The following is a 24121-nucleotide window of genomic DNA, read 5'->3' on the forward strand; positions in this document are numbered from 1 at the left end:
AAGAACAAAGACCTTAGAAAGCTTTAACTTGGATCAAATCAATCACTTTGACTTACATGCTTTTGTTGTACCAAATTTTTGTTCTATCTTGTTTTGTTTGGGTCTTTTTGAGACAGGGTCTCACTCTGTCACCCAGGCCGGAGTACACTCATGGCTCACTCTAGCCTCAATCTCCTGGGCTCAAGTGATCCTCCCACCTCCAGCCTCCCTGGTAACTGGGACTATAAGTGCACCACCACACCTGGCTAATTTTTGTATTTTTTGTAGAGACGGGGTTTCGCCATGTTGCCCAGGCTGGTCTCGAACTCCTGGGCTCAAGTCGTCCACCCGCCTTGGCCTCCCAAAGCATTGGGAATTGCAGGCACGAGCCACCATTCGTGGCATGTTTTTTTTTTTTTTGAGATGGAGTCTCGCTCTGTTGCCCAGGCTGGAGTGCAGTGGTGCGATGTTGGCTCACTGCAACCTCCGCCTCCCAGGTACAAGTGATTCTCCTGCTCCAGCCTCCTGAGTAGCTGGGACTATAGGTGCATGCCACCACGCCCAGCCAATATTTTTTGTATTTTTAGTAGAGATGGTGTTTCACCACGTTGACCAGGATGGTCTCGATCCCTTGACCTTGTGATCCACTTGCCTTGGCCTCCCATAGTGCTGGGATTACAGGCATGAGCCACTGCACCCGGCTTCCTTGGCATGTTTTTTTAACCTATAAATTAGAAATTGTTATTGTCTTATGAAGTTCGCATTTGTTTATATCCACACACATTAGTTTCCATTTTCTTTGCTCACCATACATTTTTACACGTCAGACTTTTGGTTAGTGTTTATTTTCCATCTTCCTGAAGATGAATTTTTTTTAGAAGTTTATTTAGTGAGGGCCTATTAGTACATTAGTAACTTCTCTCAGTTTTTGTCTGAAAATATCTTTATGTTGACCTCATTCTGAGTGAATACGTAGCAGAATACACAAATCGAGGTTGGCAGTTATTTTCTCTTCAAGCACATTGCTTGTGTGCTTGACACACACTTCGAGCACACTGCTCTGTGTCATTGGTTGTTGTGAAGTTATTGTGCATCCAGTCATCCTTCCCTTTTTGGTAGCCTCCCTTTTTTTCTGGCTGGGTTTTAAACCTTATCTCTAATTTTGGTGTTTAGTATCTTGACTGTGATCTGCTTAGGTGTAGCTTTCTTTTTATTTATCTTGTGCAGATGTTACCGTGAGGATTTATGGCTTTCATATATCTTTAAAAATTTATAGCTCTTATCTCTTTGAATAGGACTTCTCACCTATTCTGTGTATTTTCACCATCTAGAAGTCTGATTAGATGTTGATTAGTCGCTCTCTCTCTATCCTTCCCTGACTCTTAAACTCTCTTTCATGTCTTCCATCTCTACGTCTTTCTGAAATTCATTCTCAGTAATTTCTTCAGATGTCTTTTCCAGCCCAGTAATTATATCTTCAGCAGTATCAAATCTATTATTATCCAACCTATTTCCACATTTTTAAGTTAGTGCTTAAAATTTCCATTTCTAGTACGTTTTGCTCAGTTCTTTTTCCAGACTGCCTGGTTAATTTTCTTAGCCTCTTGTTCCTTACACTTGGATGCATTGTGCTATTGCCAAGTAACTGATGAGAATCACTTTGTCTTCCATGAAGGAAGTATTGCCGTCATTTCTGACTCTCACTAAAGCCTGTATGCAAAGTTTAAACCAAACATTTGAGATTTTTTGTTTTTTTGTTTTGTTTTTTGAGACAGAGCCTCACTCTGGAGTACAGTGGTGTGATCCTGGCTCACGGCAACTTCCACCTCCAAGTTCAAGCGATTCTCCTGTCTCAGCCTCCTGAGTAGCTGGGACTACAGGCACACACCACCACACCCAGTTAATTTTTTGTATTTTTAGTAGAGATGGAGTTCCACCATGTTGGCCAGGCGGCTCTCAAACTCCTGGCCTCATATGATCCATCCACCTTGACCTCCCAAAGTGCTGGGATTACAGGCATGAGCTGCTGCACCCAGCCTGAGTTTTTATCATCTGTACTAGACAAGCAGTGTGCCTGAGAAAATACTTCATTTTGCTTGGTTTCCATGTAATTGCTATTTCTCTGCCTTTTCTAACATGGTGCATAGACAGACCCTTAGTGAGGTGGTGTGCACTGCATGTTTTGTATTTTTTGCAGCTTTTATCATTGACAGCCTACATGTGATATTTTCTTTTGTTTTATTTTATACAGAATGCCCATAATGCTACGTAGTTCAAACTGTGTTCTTACGGGAAAAACGCCAGCAGAATTTGCCAAACTGAACGAATGTCCCTTAGATCCAGGTATGTGTGAAGTCTTGGATTTGTCCCACTTTCCTTAATCTTTTATTCTGCTGCTGCTGTTTTAACATTTTGTCTCAAAAACAGTACCAGTTTTTCTACTTTATAATAAACTTGTTCACAAAACACCCAGAAATTTGTCTCTAGCTTTATGCTACTAGTCTGTATTTCTTGTATTTCTTTCTTTCTTTCTTTTTTTTTTTTTTTTTTTTAGGTGGTGTCTCACTCTGTCATCTAAGCTGGAGTGCAGTGGTGTGATCTCGGCTCACTGCAACCTCTGCCTCCCAGGCTCAAGCAATCCTCCCACCTCAGCTTCCCAAATAGATGGGACTACAGGCTTGTGCCACCATACCCAGCTCATTTTTGTATTTTTAGTAGAGATGGTGTTTTGCTGTGTCATCCTGGCTGATCTCCTGGACTCATCCACCTTGGCCTCCCAAAGTGCTGGGATTACAGGCGTGAACCACTGCGCCTAGCCCTATTAGTCTATATTTCTCAAAGACATACTGTTTCCTCTTTTATTTCAGGCTTAAGACTTTAATATGCCACATTCTTGTTTATTGCCATGATTTGTCAGTCTTTTCTTTCTGTCTTTGCCCACCAGTTTCTTTTGGTATGCCTAAAAATTCAAGAATAATCTTCCAGAGTTACTGGCCTCACCTGGTTGAAAAAAATCAAGTATCACACTTCAGGCTGTTTTAAATGCAGTAAAGCAGTGGGGGGATGAAAGTATTTTTTTGTTTACATTTTAAAAAATTTTATTTTTGTACCTATTTCTAGGCAATTTCTTTTGTAAAATTTCAAACTTAGAACTTAACAGGAAGTTTCTCTTAATTCTTTAACTCATATTTCACATTGATTTATTTGAACTTATAGTTGCTTTAATCTTATTCCTGTAAAGTTGCATTGTTTTAGAATCCCAGAAGTTTTGGAAAGAAGTTAATGAAGAACGTGACTTTACTAGACTATAACAGAATGTTGCATAACTCAAATATGTTGTATTGTTTTTGCTTATATTCTGCAGGTATAAAATGAAATATTACTTTATCCGACTCTGAATTGTGTGCAAAAAAAAATACATGATGATGCATGAGTTTTTTTGAATATGGAATATTATTTTGGAAACCAAATCTTAATCTACCATTACCACTGATTTGTTAGAAAACTTAGAGTAAATTTGAGCTTACATTGAAAATTGTCAGTTACACTTGTACTTAAGAGCTCTGACAACTAATTTATTTAACTTTTTTTTCATTCACTTTTTACATATGTCAGGGGCTGGTGATTCATAGACCAATAAGATATATTTCCTGTCCTCAAGAAATTTTTTATCTTGTAGCTCATTTGCATAAAATCACGTGCTGATCTTCAGTCCATAAAACAATATCAGATTGGCGCAATGGCTCTTGCCTATAATCCCGGTGCTTTGAGAGGCTGAGGCGGGAGGATGGCTTAAGACAGGGAGTCAGCCTGAGAAGCATAGTGAGACCCTGTTGTTACAAAAAATTTAAAAATTAGCTACGCGTGGTGGCACATGCCTCTAGTCCTAGCTACTTGGGAGACTGGGGCGGGCGAATCACTTGAGGTTAGGAGTCCGAGGTTGCAGTGAGCTATGATTGTGCCACTGCACTCCAGCCTGGGCGACAAAGGGAGATCCTTTCTCAAAAAATAAAATAAAATAAAATAAAAAATAAAATGAGCAACCCCTTTGAATCAAGTGTTAGCCAGTGCCATGAAGCAGTAGAAAAGGTAATCTCTGATTCACAAGATTCCTGCCATTACTAAATCAACACTCGTTGAGGAATAAATGATGAAGTTTTTCTTGTTTCCTTTGGGTAGGTGGCTACTTCATTGTTAAAGGAGTAGAAAAAGTTATTCTTATCCAAGAGCAGCTGTCTAAGAACAGGATCATCGTGGAGGCTGATAGAAAAGGGGCCGTTGGAGCTTCAGTTACCAGGTATGGAAAGCAGAGATGGTGTCCTTAAGCAATATTGGCCATTCCATTAGTCCTAAATGGCTATCTTTCAATACAGAGGGAGCCAGTTATTACTCTCTAAAAGCAGGCATTGTAATATTTAAGCTGTCTGCATTCAATTTATTATGAAAGTCTGGAAGCATAGGGTATTGATTTTAAAATTTCAGTGATGGGAGTCTGAGACATTGTTTGAAAAGTCACTGTTTAAGCTGAATTTTATGTTAGCTTATAGAGCGTGAAAGGAGATTTTTAAAAAGAAAAAAATATAAAACCACTCTTCAGTTTTTCACTCTTCTTTTCAGCCTTTTACCATTTACATGTGTATTCCTGCATCAGTATGATCAGGGACTATTTGACACTTAATATTGAATGACCTGTATTATGGACTTAACACCCTATTGTTAGTTTTCTAGACCAGCCTCTTTCACAGTGTGCTCATTTTTACTACAGTCTCCCTTTCGAGGCTTCTGTAACTTCTTTTTATTTTCACATGTAATTTGAAATGTGGAGGTTAATGAGTTCTGGGAATAGAAAGATTTGTGGCATAGATAAGATGTGAGAGTGCGGTAGTTTCCCATTTGATAACCTACAAAGAACTGATTAACTCAGTTTCTGTACTTTTCTTTCTGATGGAGAGGCAGCTAACAATAATGGTCGTTCATGGAGTACTTACTAGGAGGCAGGCAAAATACTAGGTATATTATTTGTCATCTCAGTCCTCCAAGATAAGTGGTACTATTAACATCTCCATTTTACAACTAACAGGCCTTAAGCTCAGGGATACCTTGACTGTAAGAGATAGATAGCCTTTGAACCCAGATACGGTTAATTTTACAATCCATGTCTTCCCACTGTCTATAACTTTGGAGCCAGGGCAATTTGAATTTGAATCCTAAAGCTTTGTTTTCTAGTTATGAGGCACTGGAATGTGCAGTTACTTAGCTTCTCTAAGCCTTGGTTTCCTCATAAGTGATTTTGAGACAATACTTCAAAGTTTGACTATGTAGAAGATTAGAGCTAATATAAGTAACGTGGGTAACAATGCATAGTAGCAGGTAATCTGTGTGTGTTACTAATGTGGTTGATTAGAGCTTTTAAAATGCTTTGAAATCCATTAGGAATTTTATAACTAACACAGATACCAACAGAAGGATATTCCTTTCTTTTGGCTTTACTATATACCAAGACTGTGGGTATATTTTGTTGAATTACTAGTTTAAAAACTCATAGTATATAAATTCATTTCTTTTTAATTTCCTCATTATGGTTAAGGCCCATATATAAAATTGGCCTTGTATATATGCTGTACACTGGATCAAAGTAATTCAAGGTAGAGTCAAAGTGAAGTTGGTCAGAAAGTAATTGTCACTCATTCACACACAGAACTTCCATCATAATCTCAAAGTCAAAGAAAAATTTATAGTGTTTTTAAATGTTCGCTGAAGTGGCAGCAGGGCAGGAAAGGAATTGTCTTTTTAAAGTACTTATTAGAAAGGACCTTGTGATTGTTGTTGATCAGTTGACCCTTATTGATTAATGATCATTGCTATTATTGCATGTTACTAGTTTGAAACTAAGTGGGGATGCAGTTTAACCAACTTGTATTTACTCATAGCTCTACCCATGAGAAAAAAAGCAGAACCAATATGGCTGTGAAACAAGGACGATTTTATTTGAGGCATAATACTTTGTCAGAAGATATACCCATTGTCATCATATTTAAGGTAAAGCTGCCGCTCTTTTCTGAAAATCGTAAGAATTCTTTCTCTGGTTTATTTACATATGTAATTAGAGATTTGGAGAGTAAGGAATTCTTGGAATAGAAAGATTTGTGATGTAAGTTGTCAGTCATATGATGTATTTTAAATTGAAAGCTGGCTGGGCATGGTGGCTTATGCCTGAAATCCCAACACTTTGGGAGGCCAAGATGGGCAGATCGCCTGAGCCCAGGAGTTTGAGACCAGCTTGGGCAACATGGTGAAACCCCATCTCTACCAAAAAAAAAAAAAAATAGCTGAATGTGGTGGTGTGCATCTCTACTTCCAGCCACTCAGGAGGCTGAGGTGGGGGGATGGCTTGAGCCTGGGAGGCAAAGGTTGCAGTGAGCTGAGATTGTGCCACTCTGCTCCAGCCTGGACAACATAGTGAGAACTCATCTCTACAAATAATAAAAACATTAGCCAAGCGTGGTGGCATGTGCCTATAGTTTCAGCTATTTGGGTAGCTGAGATGGAAGGATCACACAAGCCCAGGAAGTCAAGGCTGCAGTGAGCCGTGATCATGCCACTGCACTCCAGCCTGGGCAACATAGCAAGATCCTGTCTCAAAACCAAACAAAAAATCAGCTTATTTGTGAATTGTTGGCCTAGAACCCAAAAGACATTTTCCATAGAAACAATATTGAAATGGTATAGTCTTCTCAGATACAGGCATACTTCAGAGATATTGCTGGTTTTGTTCCAGACCACCACAATAAAGCTAATATCACAGTAAAGTGAGTCACACAAATATTTTAGTTTCCCAGTGCATACAAAAGTTATATGTATACTATACTGTAGTCTGTTAAGTGTGCAATAGCATTATGTATAAAAAATATATGCCCCAATTAAAATATACTTTATTGCTAAAAAATGCTAACAATTATCTGAGTCATAATCTTTCAGTGAGTTATAGTCTTTTTACTGGTAGAGGGTCTTACCTCAGTGTTGGTGGCTACTGACTAATCAGAGTGGTGGTTGCTGAAGGTGGCTGTGGCATTTTCTTAAAATAAGACATCAGTGAAGTTTGCCACAGCTATTGACTCTTCCTTCATGAAAGATTTCTCTGTAGCACACAACGTTGTTTGATAGCATTTTACCCACAGTAGAACTTCTTTCAAAAATTGGAGTCAGTGATAGCATTTTACCCACAGTAGAACTTCTTTCAAAAATTGGAGTCAGTTGTCTTAAACCCTGCTGCTGCTTTATCAATGAAGTTTACATAATATTCTACATCCTTTTTTGTTATTTCAACAATGTATACAGCCTCTTCACCAGGATTAGATTCCATTTCAAGAAATCACTTTCTCTGCTCATCCTTAAGAAGCAACCCCTCACCCATTCAAGTTATATCATGATATTACACCAATTCAGTCACATCTTCAGGCTCCACTTCTACTTCTAGTTCTCTTGCTATTCCCACCACATCTGCAGCTACTTTCTTCACTAAAGTCTTAAACCCCTCAAAATCATCCTTGAGGATGGGAATCAGCTTCTTGCAAACTCTTGTTGATGTTGGTATTTTGACCTCTTCTCATGAATCACAGATATACAGACATTCTTTTTTTTTTTTTAAGTGAAAGCAAGTTTATAAGAAAATAAAGAAACAAAAGAATGGCTACTCCATAGGCACAGCAGCCCCAAGGGCTGGTGGTTGCCCATTTTAATGGTTATTTCTTGATTATATGCTAAAGAAGGGGTGGATTATTCATGAATTTTCTGGGAAAGGGGTGGGGAGTTCCCTCCTCCTTTTAGACCATATAGGGTAACTTCCTGAAGTTGCCATGGCATTTGTAAACTATCATTGCGCTGGTAGGAGTGTGAGGATGACCAGAGGTCACTCTCATCGCCATCTTGGTTTTGGTGGGTTTTGGCTGGCTTCCTTACTGCAGTCTGTTTTATCAGCAAGGTCTTTATGACCTGTATCTTGTGCCAACCTCCTATCTCGTCCTGTGACTAAGAATGCCTTAACCTCCTTGGAATGCAGCCCAGTAGGTCTCAGGCTTATTTTACCCAGCCCTTCTTCAAGAGGGAGTCACTGTGGGTCGAACACCTCTGACATATTTTCCCCCTTCCCTTTTATAAGACAACCCTAGTCCTAAGGTTTGTAGAAGGATGAAGATCCATCTTCCATAACTTCTTCAGGCTAAATAGGAATGATGATATTCCTGCCTAACTATTAGGGTCTCTTGTATTCAAGGGAATCACATATATTCTTATTGGCATCTAGAAAAGAGTGAATCCTTTGCAGAAGGTTTCCAGTTTACTTTGTCCAGATCCATCAAGGGAGTCACTATCATGGCAGCTATAGCCATAAGACTTGAAAGTTGAAATTACTTCTTTATTCATGGGCTGCAGAATGGATGTTGTGTTAGCAAGCACAAAAACATTAATCTCCTTGTACATCTCCATCAGAACTCTTGGTGACTCAGTTCATTATCAATGAGTAGTGATGTTTTTAAAGGATCTTTTTTCTTAGCAGTAGTTCTCAACAGTAGATGTAAAATATTCAGTAAACTGTACTGTCAACTGATGTGCTTTGTTGTTTCATCCAGACTTTGTTGTTTCATTGGTAGAGCACATGCAGAGTAGATATAGCATAATTCTTTTTTTTTTTTTTTTGTTTTGTTTTTGTTTTTTTTTTTTTTTCTTTTTTATTTTTATTTTTATTTATTTATTTATTTTTTTTTAATTTCTGAAGTATTTATTGATCATTCTTGGGTGTTTCTCGGAGAGGGGGATATGGCAGGGTCATAGGATAATAGTGGAGAGAAGGTCAGGAGATAAACACATGAACAAAGGTCTCTGGTTTTCCTAGGCAGAGGACCCTGCGGCCTTCTGCAGTGTTTGTGCCCCTGAGTACTTGAGATTAGGGAGTGGTGATGACTCTTAAAGAGCATGCTGCCTTCAGGCATCTGTTTAACAAAGCACATCTTGCACCACCCTTAATCCATTCAACCCTGAGTTGACACAGCACATGTTTCAGAAAGCAGGGGGCTGGGGGAAAGGCCATAGATCAACAGCATCCCAAGGCAGAAGAATTTCTCCTAGTCAGAACAAAATGGAGTCTCCTATGCCCACCCCTTTCTACACAGACACAGCAACAATCTGATCTCTCCTTCCTTTCCCCACACTTCCTCCCCTTCTCTTCAACAAAACCGCCATCGTCCTCATGGCCCGCTCCCGATGGTCGCTGTCTCTTCGGAGCTGTTGGGTACACCTCCCAGACAGGGCAGCCGGGCAGAGGCACTCCTCACCTCCCAGACAGGGCGGCTGGGCAGAGGCGCCCCTCGCTTCCCAGACGGGGCCGCCCGGGCAGAGGCGCTCCTCACCTCCCAGACGGGGTGGCCGGGCAGAGGCGCTCCTCACTTCCCCGACGGGGCCGCCCGGGCAGAGGCGCTCCTCGCTTCCCAGACGGGGCCGCCCGGGCAGAGGCGCTCCTCAGTTCCTCCCAGACCGGGTGGCAGCCGGGCAGAGGCGCTCCTCACCTCCCAGACGGGGCGGCCGGGCAGAGGCGCTCCTCACTTCCCCGACGGGGCGGCCGAGCAGAGGCGCTCCTCACTTCCCAGAGGGGGCGGCCGAGCAGAGGCGCTCCTCACTTCCCAGAGGGGGCGGCCGGGCAGAGGCGCTCCTCACTTCCCAGACGGGGCGGCCGGACAGAGACGCTCCTCACTTCCTCCCAGATGGGGTGGCGGCCAGGCAGAGGCGCTCCTCACCTCCCAGACAGGGCGGCCGGGCAGAGGCGCTCCTCACTTCCCAGACTGGGCGGCCGGGCAGAGGCGCTCCTCACCTCCTAGACGGGGCGACCAGGCAGAGGCGCTCCTCACTTCCCAGACGGTGTGGCGGCCGGGCAGAGGTGCTCCTCCCTTCCCAGATGGGGCAGCCAGGCAGAGGCGCTCCTCACTTCCCAGACGGTGTGGCGGCCGGGCAGAGGTGCTCCTCCCTTCCCAGATGGGGCAGCCAGGCAGAGGCGCTCCTCACTTCCTCCCAGACGGGGTGGCGGCCAGGCAGAGGCGCTCCTCACTTCCCAGAGGGGGCGGCCGGGCAGAGGTGCTCCTCACTTCCTCCCAGACGGGGTGGCAGCCGGGCAGAGGCACTCCTCACCTCCCAGATGGGGCGGCCGGGCAGAGGTGCTCCTCATCTCCCAGACGGAGTGGCCAGGCAGAGGCGCTCCTCATCTCCCAGAGTGGGCGGCCGGGCAGAGGTGCTCCTCACTTCCTCCCAGACGGGGTGGCGGCCAGGCAGAGGCGCTCCTCACCTCCCAGACGGGGCGGCCGGGCAGAGGCACTCCTCACCTCCCAGAGTGGGCGGCCGGGCAGAGGCGCTCCTCACTTCCCAGAGTGGGCGGCCGGGCAGAGGCGCTCCTCACTTCCCAGAGTGGGCGGCCGGGCAGAGGCGCTCCTCACTTCCCATAGGGGGTGGCAGCCGGGCAGAGGCGCTTCTCACTTCCCAGATGGGGCAGCTGGGCAGAGGTGCTCCTCACTTCCTCCCAGACGGGTTGGCGGCCAGGCAGAGGCGCTCCTCACTTCCTCCCAGACGGGGTGGCGGCCAGGCAGAGGCGCTCCTCACCTCCCAGACGGGGCGGCCGGGCAGAGGCGCTCCTCACCTCCCAGAGTGGGCGGCCGGGCAGAGGCGCTCCTCACTTCCCAGAGTGGGCGGCCGGGCAGAGGCGCTCCTCACTTCCCAGAGTGGGCGGCCGGGCAGAGGCGCTCCTCACTTCCCATAGGGGGTGGCAGCCGGGCAGAGGCGCTCCTCACTTCCCAGATGGGGCAGCTGGGCAGAGGTGCTCCTCACTTCCTCCCAGACGGGGTGGCGGCCAGGCAGAGGCGCTCCTCACTTCCTCCCAGACGGGGTGGCGGCCAGGCAGAGGCGCTCCTCACCTCCCAGATGGGGCGGCCGGGCAGAGGCACTCCTCACCTCCCAGAGTGGGCGGCTGGGCAGAGGCGCTCCTCACTTCCCAGAGTGGGCGGCCGGGCAGAGGCGCTCCTCACTTCCCAGAGTGGGCGGCCGGGCAGAGGCGCTCCTCACTTCCCATAGGGGGTGGCAGCCGGGCAGAGGCGCTCCTCACTTCCCAGATGGGGCAGCTGGGCAGAGGTGCTCCTCACTTCCTCCCAGACGGGGTGGCGGCCAGGCAGAGGCGCTCCTCACCTCCCAGACGGGGCGGCCGGGCAGAGGCACTCCTCACCTCCCAGACGGGGCGGCTGGGCAGAGGCGCTCCTCACCTCCCAGAAGGGGCGGCTGGGCAGAGGCGCTCCTCACTTCCCATATGGGGTGGCAGCCGGGCAGAGGCGCTCCTCACCTCCCAGACGGGGTGGCGGCCAGGCAGAGGCGCTCCTCACTTCCCAGATAGGGCAACAGGGCAGAGGCGCTCCTCACTTCCTCCCAGACGGGGCAGCCGGGCAGAGGTGCTCCTCATCTCCCAGACGGGGCAGCCGGGCAGAGGCGCTCCTCACTTCCTCCCAGACGGGGTGGCAGCCGGGCAGAGGCGCTCCTCACATCCCAGATGATGGGCGGCCGGGCAGAGGCGCTCCTCACTTCCCAGATAGGGCGGCCGGGCAGAGGGGCTCCTCACATCCCAGACGATGGGCGGCCAGGCAGAGACGCTCCTCACTTCCTAGACGGGGTGGCGGTGGGGCAGAGGCTGTAATCTTAGCACTTTAAGAGGCCAAGGCAGGAGGCTGGTAGGTGGAGGTTGCAGAGAGCCGAGATCACACCACTGCACTCCAGCCTGAGCACCATTGAGCATTGAGTTAGCGAGACTCCGTCTGCAATCCCAGCACCTCGGGAGGCCGAGGCAGGCAGATCACTCGAGGCCAGGAGCTGGAGACCAGCCCGGTCAACACGGCGAAACCCCGTCTCCACCAAAAATACAAAAACCATTCAGGCGTGGCGGCGCGCGCCTGCAATCCCAGGCACTCGGCAGGCCAAGGCAGGAGAGTCACAGGAGCCCGAGGCAGGGAGGTTGCAGCAAGCCGAGATCCCGGCAGTACAGTCCAGCTTCGGCAACAGAGGGAGACCGAAAAAAGAAGGAGAGGGAGACTGAAAAAAGAGGGGAGAGGGAGAGGGAGAGGGGGAGGGGGAGGGGGAGGGGGAGGGGGAGGGGGAGGGGGAGGGGGAGGGGGAGGGGGAGGGGGAGGGGGAGGGGGAGGGGGAGGGAGCATAATTCTTAAGGGCGAGGGAGAGGGAGAGATAGCATAATTCTTAAGGGCCTTAACGATTTTCGGAATGGTAAATGAGCACTGACTTGAAATTTTTCTAGACCCGCACAAGAAAATCAGCCTGTCCTTTGAAGCTTTGAAGCCAGGCATTGACTTCTTCAGCAATGGTCTTTGAATAGAAGGCTGTTTCATCTACATTGAAAATCGGTTGTTTAGTATAGATACCTTCATCAGTGATCTTAGCCAGATCTTCTGAATAACTTGCCGCAGCTTCTCCATGAGCACTTATTGCTTCACCTTGCACTTTTATGTTATGGAGATGGCTTCTTTCCATAAAACTCATGAACCAACCTCTGCTAGTTTCCAACTTTTCATCTGCCCCTTCCTCACCTCTCTCAGCCTTCATAGAATTGAAGAGAGTTAGGCCCTTACTCTGGATTATGCTTTGACTTAAGGGAATGTTGTTGTGGCTGGTTTGCTCTTCTATCCAGACCACTAAAACCGTCTCCATATCAGCAATAAGCCTGTTTTACCTTCTTATCATGTATATGTTCACTGGAATAGCACTTTTGATTGCCTTCAAGAACTTTTCCTTTGTGTTCACAACTTGGCTAATTGGTGCAGGAGGCCTAGCTTTTGGCCTGTCTCAGCTTTTGACACACCTTCCTTTCTAAGCTTAATCATTTCTAGCTTTTGATTTACGATGACAGACATGAAACCCTTTTTTTTTACTTGCACATTTAAGCCATTCTTGGGTTATTAATTGGCCTAATTTCACTATTGTTGTGTCTCAAGGAATAAGGAGGCTCAGGGAGAAGGGAGAAAGATGGGGGAATAGCTAGTTGGTGGAGCAGTCACAACACACACATTTATTGATTAAATTTTTCATCTCTTGTGAGCACGGTTTGTGGCACCCCAAAACAGTTAAGATAGTAACGTCAAAGTACACTGATTGGCTGGGCGCAATAGCTCACGCCTGTAATCTCAGCACTTTGGGAGGCTGAGGTGGGGATCATTTGAGGTCAGGAGTTCGAGACCAGCCTGACCAACATGGTGAAATCCCATCTGTACTAAAAATACAAAAATTAGCTGGGTGTGGTGGCGCATGTCTGTAATCTCAGCTACTTTGGGAGGCTGAGGCAGGAGAATCGCTTGAACCCGGGAGGTGGAGGTTGTGGTGAGCCGAGATTGCGCCACTGCACTCCAGCAGGCAACAGAGTGAGACTCTATCTCAAAAAAAAAAAAAAAAAAAAAAAAAAAAAAGAGGAAAAAAAAGGTCATTGATCACAGGTCCCCATAACAGTGAAAAAGTTTGAAATATTGCAAGAATTACCAAAATGTGACACAGAGATATGAAGTGAGCACATGCTCTTGGAAAAATGACGCCAATAGACTTGCCTGAAGCAGGGTCAGTCTGGAAGCAGGGACAAACCTTAAATTTGGAAAAAACACAATATCTACAAAGCCCAATAAAGCAAAGCATGATAAAATGATATGTACCTGTAGTTACATAGTGGCCCATTTAACCTGTTATAAGATGTAAATTCTGTACACATTCAGTGAACAGTTAAATTGTCATATTAGTTGTCAAGCAAAATAAAAAAATAGCTGGCATTATGTGATATAGTTAATTGATCCTCAGTATTTGCAAATTCCCTATTTATGAATTCACTTACTTGCTAAAATTTATACGTAGCCCCAAAATCAATACTTGTGGTGCTTTTGTGGTTATTCACAGATATGCACTGACACAGAGTGGTAAAAACTTAGAGTCACCCAGTGCACATATTCCCAGCTGAGATTGAACAAGGCAACACTCTGCCTTCTTGTTTCAGCCCTCATGCTGTAATCGAGTGTCCGTTTTGCAGTCTATTTAGTGCCATATTTTTTGTATTTTGTGCTTTGTTGATTTGCAGTATAAGATGGCCCCCTAGTGTAATGCTAAAGTGCCGTTGAGGTGTTCCAAAGGACAAACAGGCTGTGATGTGCCTTTTGGAGAAAATGTGTGTTAGATAAGCTTGATAAGCTTTGTTCAGGCGTGAGTTATAGTGCTGTTGGCTAACTTCAAAGTTAATTAATCGATATATGTTACATATCTTTTTTTTTTTTTTTTTGAGATGGAGTTTTGCTCTTTCACCCAGGCTAGAGTGTAATGGCACAGTCTCAGCTTAATGCAACTTCCCTTCCAGTTTCAAGCTATTCTCCTGCCTCAGCCTCCCGAGTAGCTGCGATTTCAGGCGCCCTCCACCACGCCTGGATAATTTTTGTATTTTTGGTAGAGATGGGGTTTCACCATGTTGGCTAGGCTGGTCTTGAACTCTTGACCCTGTGATCCTCCCGCCGTGGCCTCCCAAAGTGCTGGGATTACAGATGTAAGCCACAGTGCCCGGCCTTAAATATCTTTTAAAAGAAGCACACAGAAAATAAGGTTCTGTATTGATCAGTTGAAGAAAATGTTGTGACCGTAGGCTCACAGGAACCTAGCCCTATGTTTTTCCTGGAGCAATGGTTCAGTATTCACTATTCAGTATTTGATATAATTCAGCAACTTTATAGAACATAACTACCTTGGATAATGATAACTGATCGTATATAGGTATAAAATGAATCTCGATAACCAGTTTAGTTGAAATGAAGAGCTCAGATTATTTGAGGAGATAGTGGATTCTTCAGATAATTTTAGAAATTTGTAATATTTATTCAGTTTCAATAGTTATGATAGTAGAAATAATTTTTGAGTCAAAATTAGAGAAAACAAAGGAAGAGATCCTCTAAAGTTGAACTAAGTTGGTTAAAATGGAAAAGCATTTTGAGTATAAGCCTCAGAGAAGTAAGAAAGAAGGGATTGAGTCTTTACTGTTAAAGTTGTAATCAGATGACAGAGTGTAGGAGTCAGGGAGGAAAGTAGCCCTCAAATCAGTCTGGTGATTGGGGTTTAGGGAGAGAGTATTGATAAGAGTATTCATAAGTATTGAATGGACATTGACAAGTCAGGTTCTTTAACTCAGGAAGCATCCATATTCTAAATGCAATTGTGTGAAGGAAGTTTTAGGAAATTTTAAACTGTTTATTGTAGCCTAATGTGCTTTTGAGTTCTATAAATGAGATGGAGCCATTTTCTTTTCAGGATGATGATGATGATGATGATAGTCATAATAGCAGTACCATGATATCAGAAGGCCCAGGAAGAATTCTTAAATATACTTTTTCTTTTCTTTCTTCAGGGTTTGCATTTTTTAAGCACAAAAGTAATTTTGGCTTTTCTTGTAGGGATCCCACAGTGCCCAATACAGTGTTTTATGTACATAGTGATGAATAAAGAAAATTTTATCTAACGGGGCTGGGCGCGATGGCTCATGCCTCTAATCCCATCACTTTGGAAGGCCAAGGCGGGTGGATCACTTGAGGTCAGGAGTTTGAGACCAGCCTGGCTAACATGGTGAAAAGCCATCTCTGCTAAAAATACGAAAACTAGCCGGGCATGGTGGTTCACGCCTGCCCCAGCTACTTGGGAGGCTCAGGCAGGAGAATTGCTTGAACCCAGGAGGCAGAGGTTGCAGTGAGTCGAAATCGCAGCACTGCACTCCAGCCTGGGCGACAGAGGGAGACTAGGTCTCAAAAAAAAAAAAAAAAAAAAAAAAAAAAAAAAAAAAAAAAAATTTATCTAAAGATGTAGAATTACATGTCCAGCAGAGGGCAGTATGTCCCCATGCATCCAAAGGACTTTTTTTTTTTTAGAAAGTTTTATAGACACTTGAAGATGCATAGCACTCTTTCTTTCTACCAGAAATTATAAATTAATTATAATGCATATAATCTTCTATCACTCATGGAAAATGCATGACTAGACTCATGCATACATTAAAATCAGAAAACATATTAAGTACTGTTTTTTGGCCTGGTGATGAGTTTAATAAGACAGTTTTGCCGGGCACGGTGGCTCACGCCTGTAATCCCAGCACTTTGGAAGGCCGAGGTGGGCGGATCACGAGGTCAGGAGATGGAGACCACCCTGGCTAACACGGTGAAACCCCATCTCTACTAAAAATACAAAAAATTAGCTGGGTGTGGTGGCAGGTGCCTGTAGTCCCAGCTATTCGGGAGGCTGAGGCAGGAGAATGGCGTGAACCTGGGAGGCGGAGCATACAGTGAGCCAAGATCACGCCACTGCACTGCAGCCTGGGGGCAACAGAGCAAGACTCTGTCTCAAAAAAAAAAAAAAAAAAAGACAGTTTCTTCTGTCAAGTTTGTTTAATATTTATATTGTACATCTATAAACACATATACTTACATACACACAGCTGACTTAAATCCTTTTTAGAATAGGGCTGTAAATTAACAATATGCATATTTATGTAACCAGTAGTTGTGGTTTCAGACTTCTCCCTTTCTGATTATAAAAACATTCCTTGCATTATTTAAATTTAGAAAGCCACTTAAAACTATATCTACATTTTTGGATATATTTTTCCAGACAATTTTCCTTTGCTTTTGTGATATACACATACATTTTAATTTTTTTCACTTAACAGTGCACTATGAATAGCTTTCCCTGTTATGAATCTGCATCATTATTTTTAGTTATTGTTGTGTAGAAGTTGCATACTTGTGGTGGAATTTACTTAACCACTTTCCTCTAGTGGGGCATTTAGGTGTCATTTTTTTCCCCAAGGCTTTACTCTTAAACACAACCCTAGGATGACTGTTATACATACCTGTTTGTACACATTGCTGATTGTTTTGTAAGACTTTATTCCTGAGAGTGGAAATTTTTTTTTTAAACTTGGTGCATGTTGCCAATTATTTTCCTGAAACGTATCCACTACATTCTAATCAGTAAATATTTTAAAATTTTTAGTTTGGATAAATGAGCTAAATATTTTGGTCATAAATGGCCACTTTTATTGGTCTCCCACAATAGGTATGTTTTAATAAATTGATGGGAATTTGTTTGATAACCACTCTTTAGACTTTTCCATCTGGGAGGCAGCATAGAGTATTAGATATCTTAGAGTCAGACAGATTTAGGTTGAATCCCAGCATCTGCACTTATTAGTTATGTGACCTTGGGCATATTTTCCAGTCTCTTTAAATCTTGGATAACTCATCTGTTAAGGTGAGAATTTTAAGAGAGTCGCTGTGAAGAGCAAACAGGATCGTGTATTTTTTTGAAAAGTCCTGGAAGGGGAGTGCCCGTTTTCTTTCCTTAGTTCTCTTTATGGTCAGAAACCCGGGAAAACAAATGGGGATACCAGAAAAGACACATCATTTCTCTTTGAGTGTTGTGTGGCCCTAACACAGATCTTGACAGTCATTAGGACTTGATAGTTGTTGATTGTAACCAACAATTGGCTGAAAGTGACAGGAACAGCAGGGTTTCCAGATTCCATGCTGAGTCTGAATATGACAGAGAAAGCTTTTAAGACATAGATCAGCCTTATTTATGGACTTGAATCACTACAAAGGTTCTCCTGCCCATGAATCTTCCCCACTTTACATTTTGTATTCCCAGGTATGCAGCCTGCACTTATGATGGCATCTGTAGTTTGAAAGTTTTTGTGGAAAAGAGGATCAAATTTCAAGGGTGCTGGGCAGTGTTTCCTGGAAACTGACTTATATGGAAATTTATCTTTTTTTTTTTTTTGAGATGGAGTCTTGCTCTGTCACCAGGCTGGAGTGCAGTGGCGCGATCTCAGCCCACTGCAACCTCCAACTCCCTGGTTCAAGCGATTCTTCTGCCTCAGCCTCCCAGGTAGCTGGGATTACAGGCACGCATCACCACGCCCAGCTAATTTTTGTGTTTTTAGTAGAGACGGGGTTTCTCCATGTTGGCCCGGATGGTCTTGATATCCGGACCTGGTGATCTGCCCACCTTAGCCTCCCAAAGTGCTGGTATTACAGGCGTGAGCCAACGTGCCTGGCCGAAATTTATCTTCTTTAAAGAGAAATAGTTACAAAGTTAGAGAGGGCCTTCACAGTTCTCTTATTACCTGCTGGGACTACTGTGAGTAATAATAGATTGATTTTGGTCTACTTTAAAGAAACATTAGAGATTTCTGAATATTAGATATTTTAAGAAGTTATTTCCTTTCCCGCCTTCACACAATATATTTCAACCTGTCACCATTAGTGTGTGTATCAGTCTCTTCTGCTCATTAGTATTCTTTTTGTCTTTAAAAGTCACGCTATGTAGATATCTAAAAAGACCTCATGCCACTTTTTATAGTGCATCTCCCCTTATTTTTGTTCAGTGGTATTGCTGATTGCTAGAGTGTAGGGGACCTGCTGAAATATATTATCTCTGCTATTTTTTCGTAAGGTTATTATGTAGGATTTACTTTTGACTTATTAGAAAAAATGATTTCAGATATCTGGAGTACAAAGAGGTCCATGTAAAGCCAGTTTTCAGATGTCTAAATTATGTCTTTAAAGTAAAATGGTTGAGCATTTTGCTGTCGTTTCCATAGCAATATGTCATTTATTTGTAGCTGTGACTACTGAAGGCTAAATAGTCATAAAGTCAGTTCGGTCTTTGCAGCTGGTGTGCTTTGATGATAACTTGACTGAGTTATCGCCCCTGTATTTAGTGACTTGATATAGGAAGAGTTTAGTCCTTTTAGAGCAAAGCTTTGGCAGTAATCATGCTTTCTGCCCATATGGTGTCATTTACCATGTGCTTGGCGTATCTTTGCTTCATAGCTTAGAAATATTTGGAAGGCCTAAGCAGTCTGTTTAGATCCCTGTTAGGACATTTGAGAATTTTATGCAGTTATGAAATTACCACTTAGATTCAGCATCAAGACAACTTGAAGTGGCAATCCATATGTCAAATGAGGAAAGACCTTTTCGTTACAGGTTGAGCATCCCTTATCTGAAATGCTTGGGACCAGCAGTGTTTAGGATTTCAGGGTTTTTTTTTTTTTTAATTTTGGAATATTGGCATTATCCTTATCCTTATGATTGAGCATCTCAAATCCAGAAATCCAAAATCTGAAATGCTCTAATGAGTATTTCCTCTGAGTGTCATGTCTGTACTCAGAAAGTTTCAGATTTTGAAAGCTGGTCATGGTGACCTGTGCCTATAGTGCCAGCTACTTTAGAGGGTAAGGTAGGAAGATTGCTTGAGCCCAAGAATTTGAGGCTATAGTATGCACTGCCGTTGCGACTGTGAATGGCCTCTGCACCCCGGTCTGGGCAACACAGTGAGACCCTGTCTCTTAAAAAAGTTGGCTGGGCACGGTGGCTTTGGCCAGGCGTGGTGGCTTACACCTGTAATCCCAGCACTTTGGGAGACTGAGGCGGGTGGATCACTTGCAGCCAGGAATTTGAGACCAGCCTGGCCAACATGGCAAAACCCCATCTGTACTAAATACAAAATATTAGCTGGGCATGGTGGCAGATGCCTGTAGTCCCATCTACTTGGGAGGCCGAGGCAAGAGAATCACTTGAATCCGGGAGGCAGAGGTTGCACTGAGTTGAGATTGCACCACTGTACTCCAGCGTGGGCGACAGAGTAAGACTCTGTCTCCAGGAAAAAAAAAAAGCAAAGAAACAAAAAAACTCTCTCCCCCCAATTTTTTTTTTAAGTTTCAGATTTTGGAGCATTTTGGATTTTCAGATTAGGGAAAATTAACCTGTATTATTTAAACACCAAAGAAAGGAATTCTGTTCTAATATTTGTGACTGGCTACTTGCAGACCAAAGAGAAAGTGTAGATGATTTTACATATGTGCCATCACCATCAAAGTAAATGCAACTCAGTGTGCTTGAGCTAAGAATAATCTAGTTTTGTTTGTTTGTTTAAAAATTAGAACTGGTAATTTTTTTTAGGATTGCTATCTTTTAATCCATGAAAGGCTAAGTGTTTTAATGAAATCGTGTAATTTTTAAATAGTGGAGCTTATTTCTAGTATCCATTTGATAAATGTTTCCATATCAAATTGGAGGTTAAAAAAAAAGACTGCAAAAACTATAGAAAAAGGTCTTGCATCCTGAGAACTTGTTTGCAAAAAAAAAAAAAGAACAAAACAAGTTGTACATTTAAACACATTGTTTTAAATTCAGATAGTGAATTTAATTCCAAAATTTGGTATATTAGTTATCTGTGCTGTGTAACAAATTATAGCATAGCTTCTATTCATTGGGAATTTAAGACTTGCTTAGCTGGGTGGTTCTGGCTTAGAGTCTTTCATGAGCCAGGATGTCAGCCACAAGCCGAGCGTAGTGGCATGTGCCTGTAGTCCCAGTTACTCAGGAGGCTGAGGCGGGAGGTTCACTTAAGCCCAGGAGCCTGAGGTTGTAGAGCACTATGATTTCACCTGTGAATACCCACTGCCTTCAGCCAGGGCAACATAAGCAAGACCCCTTCACCAAAGAGAACAAAAGAAAAGATAATCAGCCAGGGCTGCAGTTATCTGAAGGCTGAACTGAAGCAGCGTGGAGGATCTACTTCCAGGATAACTCACCCCCATGGCAGTTGACAGAAAACTGCAGGTCCTCATTGGCTGTTGGTAAGAGGAGATAGTTTCTCACCACCGGACCTTGCCACAAACTGCTTGTGTGTTTCCATGACATGGTAGCTATCTTCCCCCAGAGAGAGCACTTTCAGACAGAGCAAGCAGGCAACTATAGTGCCTTTTATGACCAATCTTTCAAAGTCATCATACGTGCCACCTTCACATTTTTTCTATAGAGGTGAGGCATTGAGCTTAGCCTACACTTGGGGTGGGGAATTAGTCTCCACCTTTTGAAGGGAGTATCAAAGAATCTATGAAGGTTTTTAAAACCACCAACGTTGGCCTAAAAGGGACATGGGATCTATTCAGATTTCCCCCAGATCTTCAAAACTTTCTATAAGTTTACATCGGATCCTAAAGTATCCAAATCAGATTTTTAGAATGCAGACCACCGAAGGTCAAATGTAGATTCATAGAATTTTGAGCTGGAAGGGATCTGGTTTTTCATTTATGCAAATGAGAAAACAGAGGCGAAGAGGTTGCATGACAGTAGTAGTTGTAATGTCTGTGTGTGTTGTTGGTATTATATTAGGACAAACACCTCAGATCTCTGGACTTTTAGATAGATGCCCCTGTTGTACTGAGGATAATGTCCTTGATTTTCTGCATTGGAACTTGGGATTTGATTTTCCCTTCCTTTCTTTTTTGTGTGGAGAACTGAGAACTAGGGCATCAACACTAACTAGACAATTATCCTCTGGTTCTGTCTTCTCTACAGCTGAAGGAGGAATTTTAATGCAAACATAACTTTTCCCCTCACTTCTAAGAAGCTGACTATTACTCTTCCAGGAGAGATTTAGTGAGATTATGCTGTGTTCCTTGATATGGCAAAATTCCAGGCAAATGTGTGAAGGAGTGAGCCCTAGTACCATATGGAATCTACAAAGACTTGTGTTGCTGCTGCCACCTTGAAACACTTAAGTGGGTTTCTGAAACCTCTTAAGTGTGTTCCTACTTTTTTTTTTTTTTCGAGATGGAGTTTTTGCTCTTGTTGCCCTGGCTGGAGTGCAATGGCACAATTTCAGTGCACTGCAACCTCCATCGCCCGGGTTCAAGCAATTCTCCTGCCTCAGCCTCCCGAGTAGCTGGGATTACAGGCACACGCCAACACATCTGGCTAATTTTTGTATTTTTAGTAGAGATGAGGTTTCACCACGTTGGCCCGGCTGGTCTTGAACTCCTAACCTCAGGTGATCCACCTGCCTCGGCCTCCGAAAGTGCTAGGATTACAGGCGTGAGCCACCATGCCTGGCCCATGTGTTCCTAGTTTTTAAAAGTCTCCTTTGAAACCTGCATGAAGTTTGGTTTGATATCTTTAGAATAGTGAGGTAAAACGTGTTTTAGGAAAAATTATTTTAGTCTAAATATGAGTGATTTGACGGTTCTCAGAAAAATTAATTTTGTGACAAGACTGATTGGGGTTCTGCTTATTTTCAGCAATACATCTTTTCTGATTCACTGCCTTTTGGCTGTTTGTCTTTACAGTTTGCCTTTGCAGTCATGACCAGTTGTCTTTACCGTACCTCCCTGCCTCCTTTTTTCGTGATGAGACTCTTAGAATATTTAAAAATTTTAGCAGATAGTGCACATGCAAAAAATGTTTGAGAATGTTTGTTTTCCACTTTCTAATCAAAATATCTGTTTCAGGTTTTTCTGCAGCTTGGGCAAGGCTGCCAATGCCAGATGGCACCGTTTCTGAGAGAAGAGCTAGCTTTTGCTTAGAAGTAATACCCACAAACAATGCCAAATTAGCATAAGCAAATGTCAGTGAGTTAACACAAAGCCAACACTCTTTCTTTTCTTTCCTTCCTAGGCCATGGGTGTTGAGAGTGACCAGGAAATTGTGCAGATGATTGGAACAGAGGAGCACGTGATGGCTGCATTTGGGCCCAGTCTGGAAGAGTGCCAGAAAGCTCAGATTTTCACACAGATGCAAGTGTGTCTTTTCATGTTGTCCTTTGCTATGAAATGGAATTGGAGACTTAATGTCGCTCATTGATAAAGCTCATCAGATGTGATGGCTTTGGGCTCATAGATTTGGGAAAGGTATTGGGGAGATGGGAGGAGTGAAGTTTCTTTAACTCACTTTTGTCGGGATTGGAGGAAGGAGTTTGCCCAGACAAATTAGGAGCCTATGGTGCCCAACTTAGAATAGGGATATATGGCCAAGAGGTGTTTGTTTTGCTATAATAGCAAGTACTATTTTTTTTCCTTATTTGCCTGAGTGATAATATATTTTTTTAAACATGGCAACTCTCATGTACAGGTTTTGTGTGTGTGTGTGTGTGCGTGCGTTTCTCTTTAATATCTTTTTTTATTCCCTACTTCAGTTGCTTTAGGCATCCAGTTGTATGTGGTTTCTGTTTCTTTTCCTGAATTCCCAGTGCTGCTTTGGACAGCAAGGAAAACCCAGGATCAGTCCCTTTTACTGCTGCAGAACCTTCATTGACCTGCTCAGGCACTCCTGGTTGGACCCTGGGAATTTTAGGACAAGACTCAAAGATGAAGACTGAGAAATACACACACACACACACCCCATAGTAAAAATAATTGCACTTCCCTCCCCACATGGAGGGAGCCCCAGCAGCCATACTTAGGATTTTAGTCCCATATTTGCAAATGCTTTCCTAAGTATAAATCAAAGTTAACATCCCTCATAGCCATCCTGGGAGGTGAGAATTCCCTACTATAGAATCACAACAGACAGTTCTTACCTATCCACGTGTACATTCTCTATTCTGTGGGTTATGTATGACATATGTAAACTCTGGGCTGCTTTTTTCTCTTCACCCAGGATGCTTGTAGAGAAAGCATTTCCCACTTATATCTGTTAGTATGTATTCTGAAATCAAATCAGTACTGATATTTTTGTAGACTACACTAGATATTTAGGAAGATCGAAATAGGTCAGTATATATATAATTCCAAAGCACAAATCAGTAAGGATTATTCTCATCACTGCCTTCCTCTTTTTCTACAGTTAATTAATAGTTGACTGCAGTTACAGGGCAGGCAGCACCAGGAAGGGTGGTTTGGATTTAGGAGATTCTGTTTTTGGCCTTTATCAAAAATGAAATATTTGGTAGGCATGAATCTTTGTTGTACACTAAAGTTATATTGTCCAAGGGTTCCAAGAACATGAAGAGAAAACATTAAGAAATATCCAGGAGGCAGAAAATGTAGAATCTACCCTGCGAACAGGAATATTTGGTTCCATTTTGGGAGCTACCCTATTCTTTAATGCTGTGTAGTGCCCTACAAGTTTACCTTAATGGTTCCTCAGTGGCTTCAGTGAAATCTAGTATGCAATTTATTTCAAACAGCATCATTGGGGTCAAATAACCCTAGCATTGTAAAGCTGTTTGAGCAGAGCCCAAACAGTAGGTTGGAAAATCA

General features: G+C 43.3%; 1 protein-coding gene across 3 annotated transcripts in view; it reads left to right on the forward strand.

Annotated features, from left to right (window-relative positions):
* POLR3B (RNA polymerase III subunit B) overlaps window positions 1-24121 on the forward strand; it is a 148912-nt gene that overhangs the window by 16388 nt on the left and 108403 nt on the right. For all 3 annotated transcript variants that reach the window (XM_003778108.5, XM_003778109.3, XM_054527579.2), the window contains exons 7-10: window positions 2231-2322; window positions 4159-4276; window positions 5910-6018; window positions 22539-22661. In XM_003778108.5, coding sequence (XP_003778156.1) covers window positions 2231-2322; window positions 4159-4276; window positions 5910-6018; window positions 22539-22661 — 442 coding nt within the window. The remainder of the gene's footprint in view (window positions 1-2230; window positions 2323-4158; window positions 4277-5909; window positions 6019-22538; window positions 22662-24121) is intronic.

This window comes from Pongo abelii, chromosome 10 (assembly GCF_028885655.2).
Source record: "Pongo abelii isolate AG06213 chromosome 10, NHGRI_mPonAbe1-v2.0_pri, whole genome shotgun sequence".
Taxonomy (NCBI): Eukaryota; Metazoa; Chordata; class Mammalia; order Primates; family Hominidae; genus Pongo; species Pongo abelii.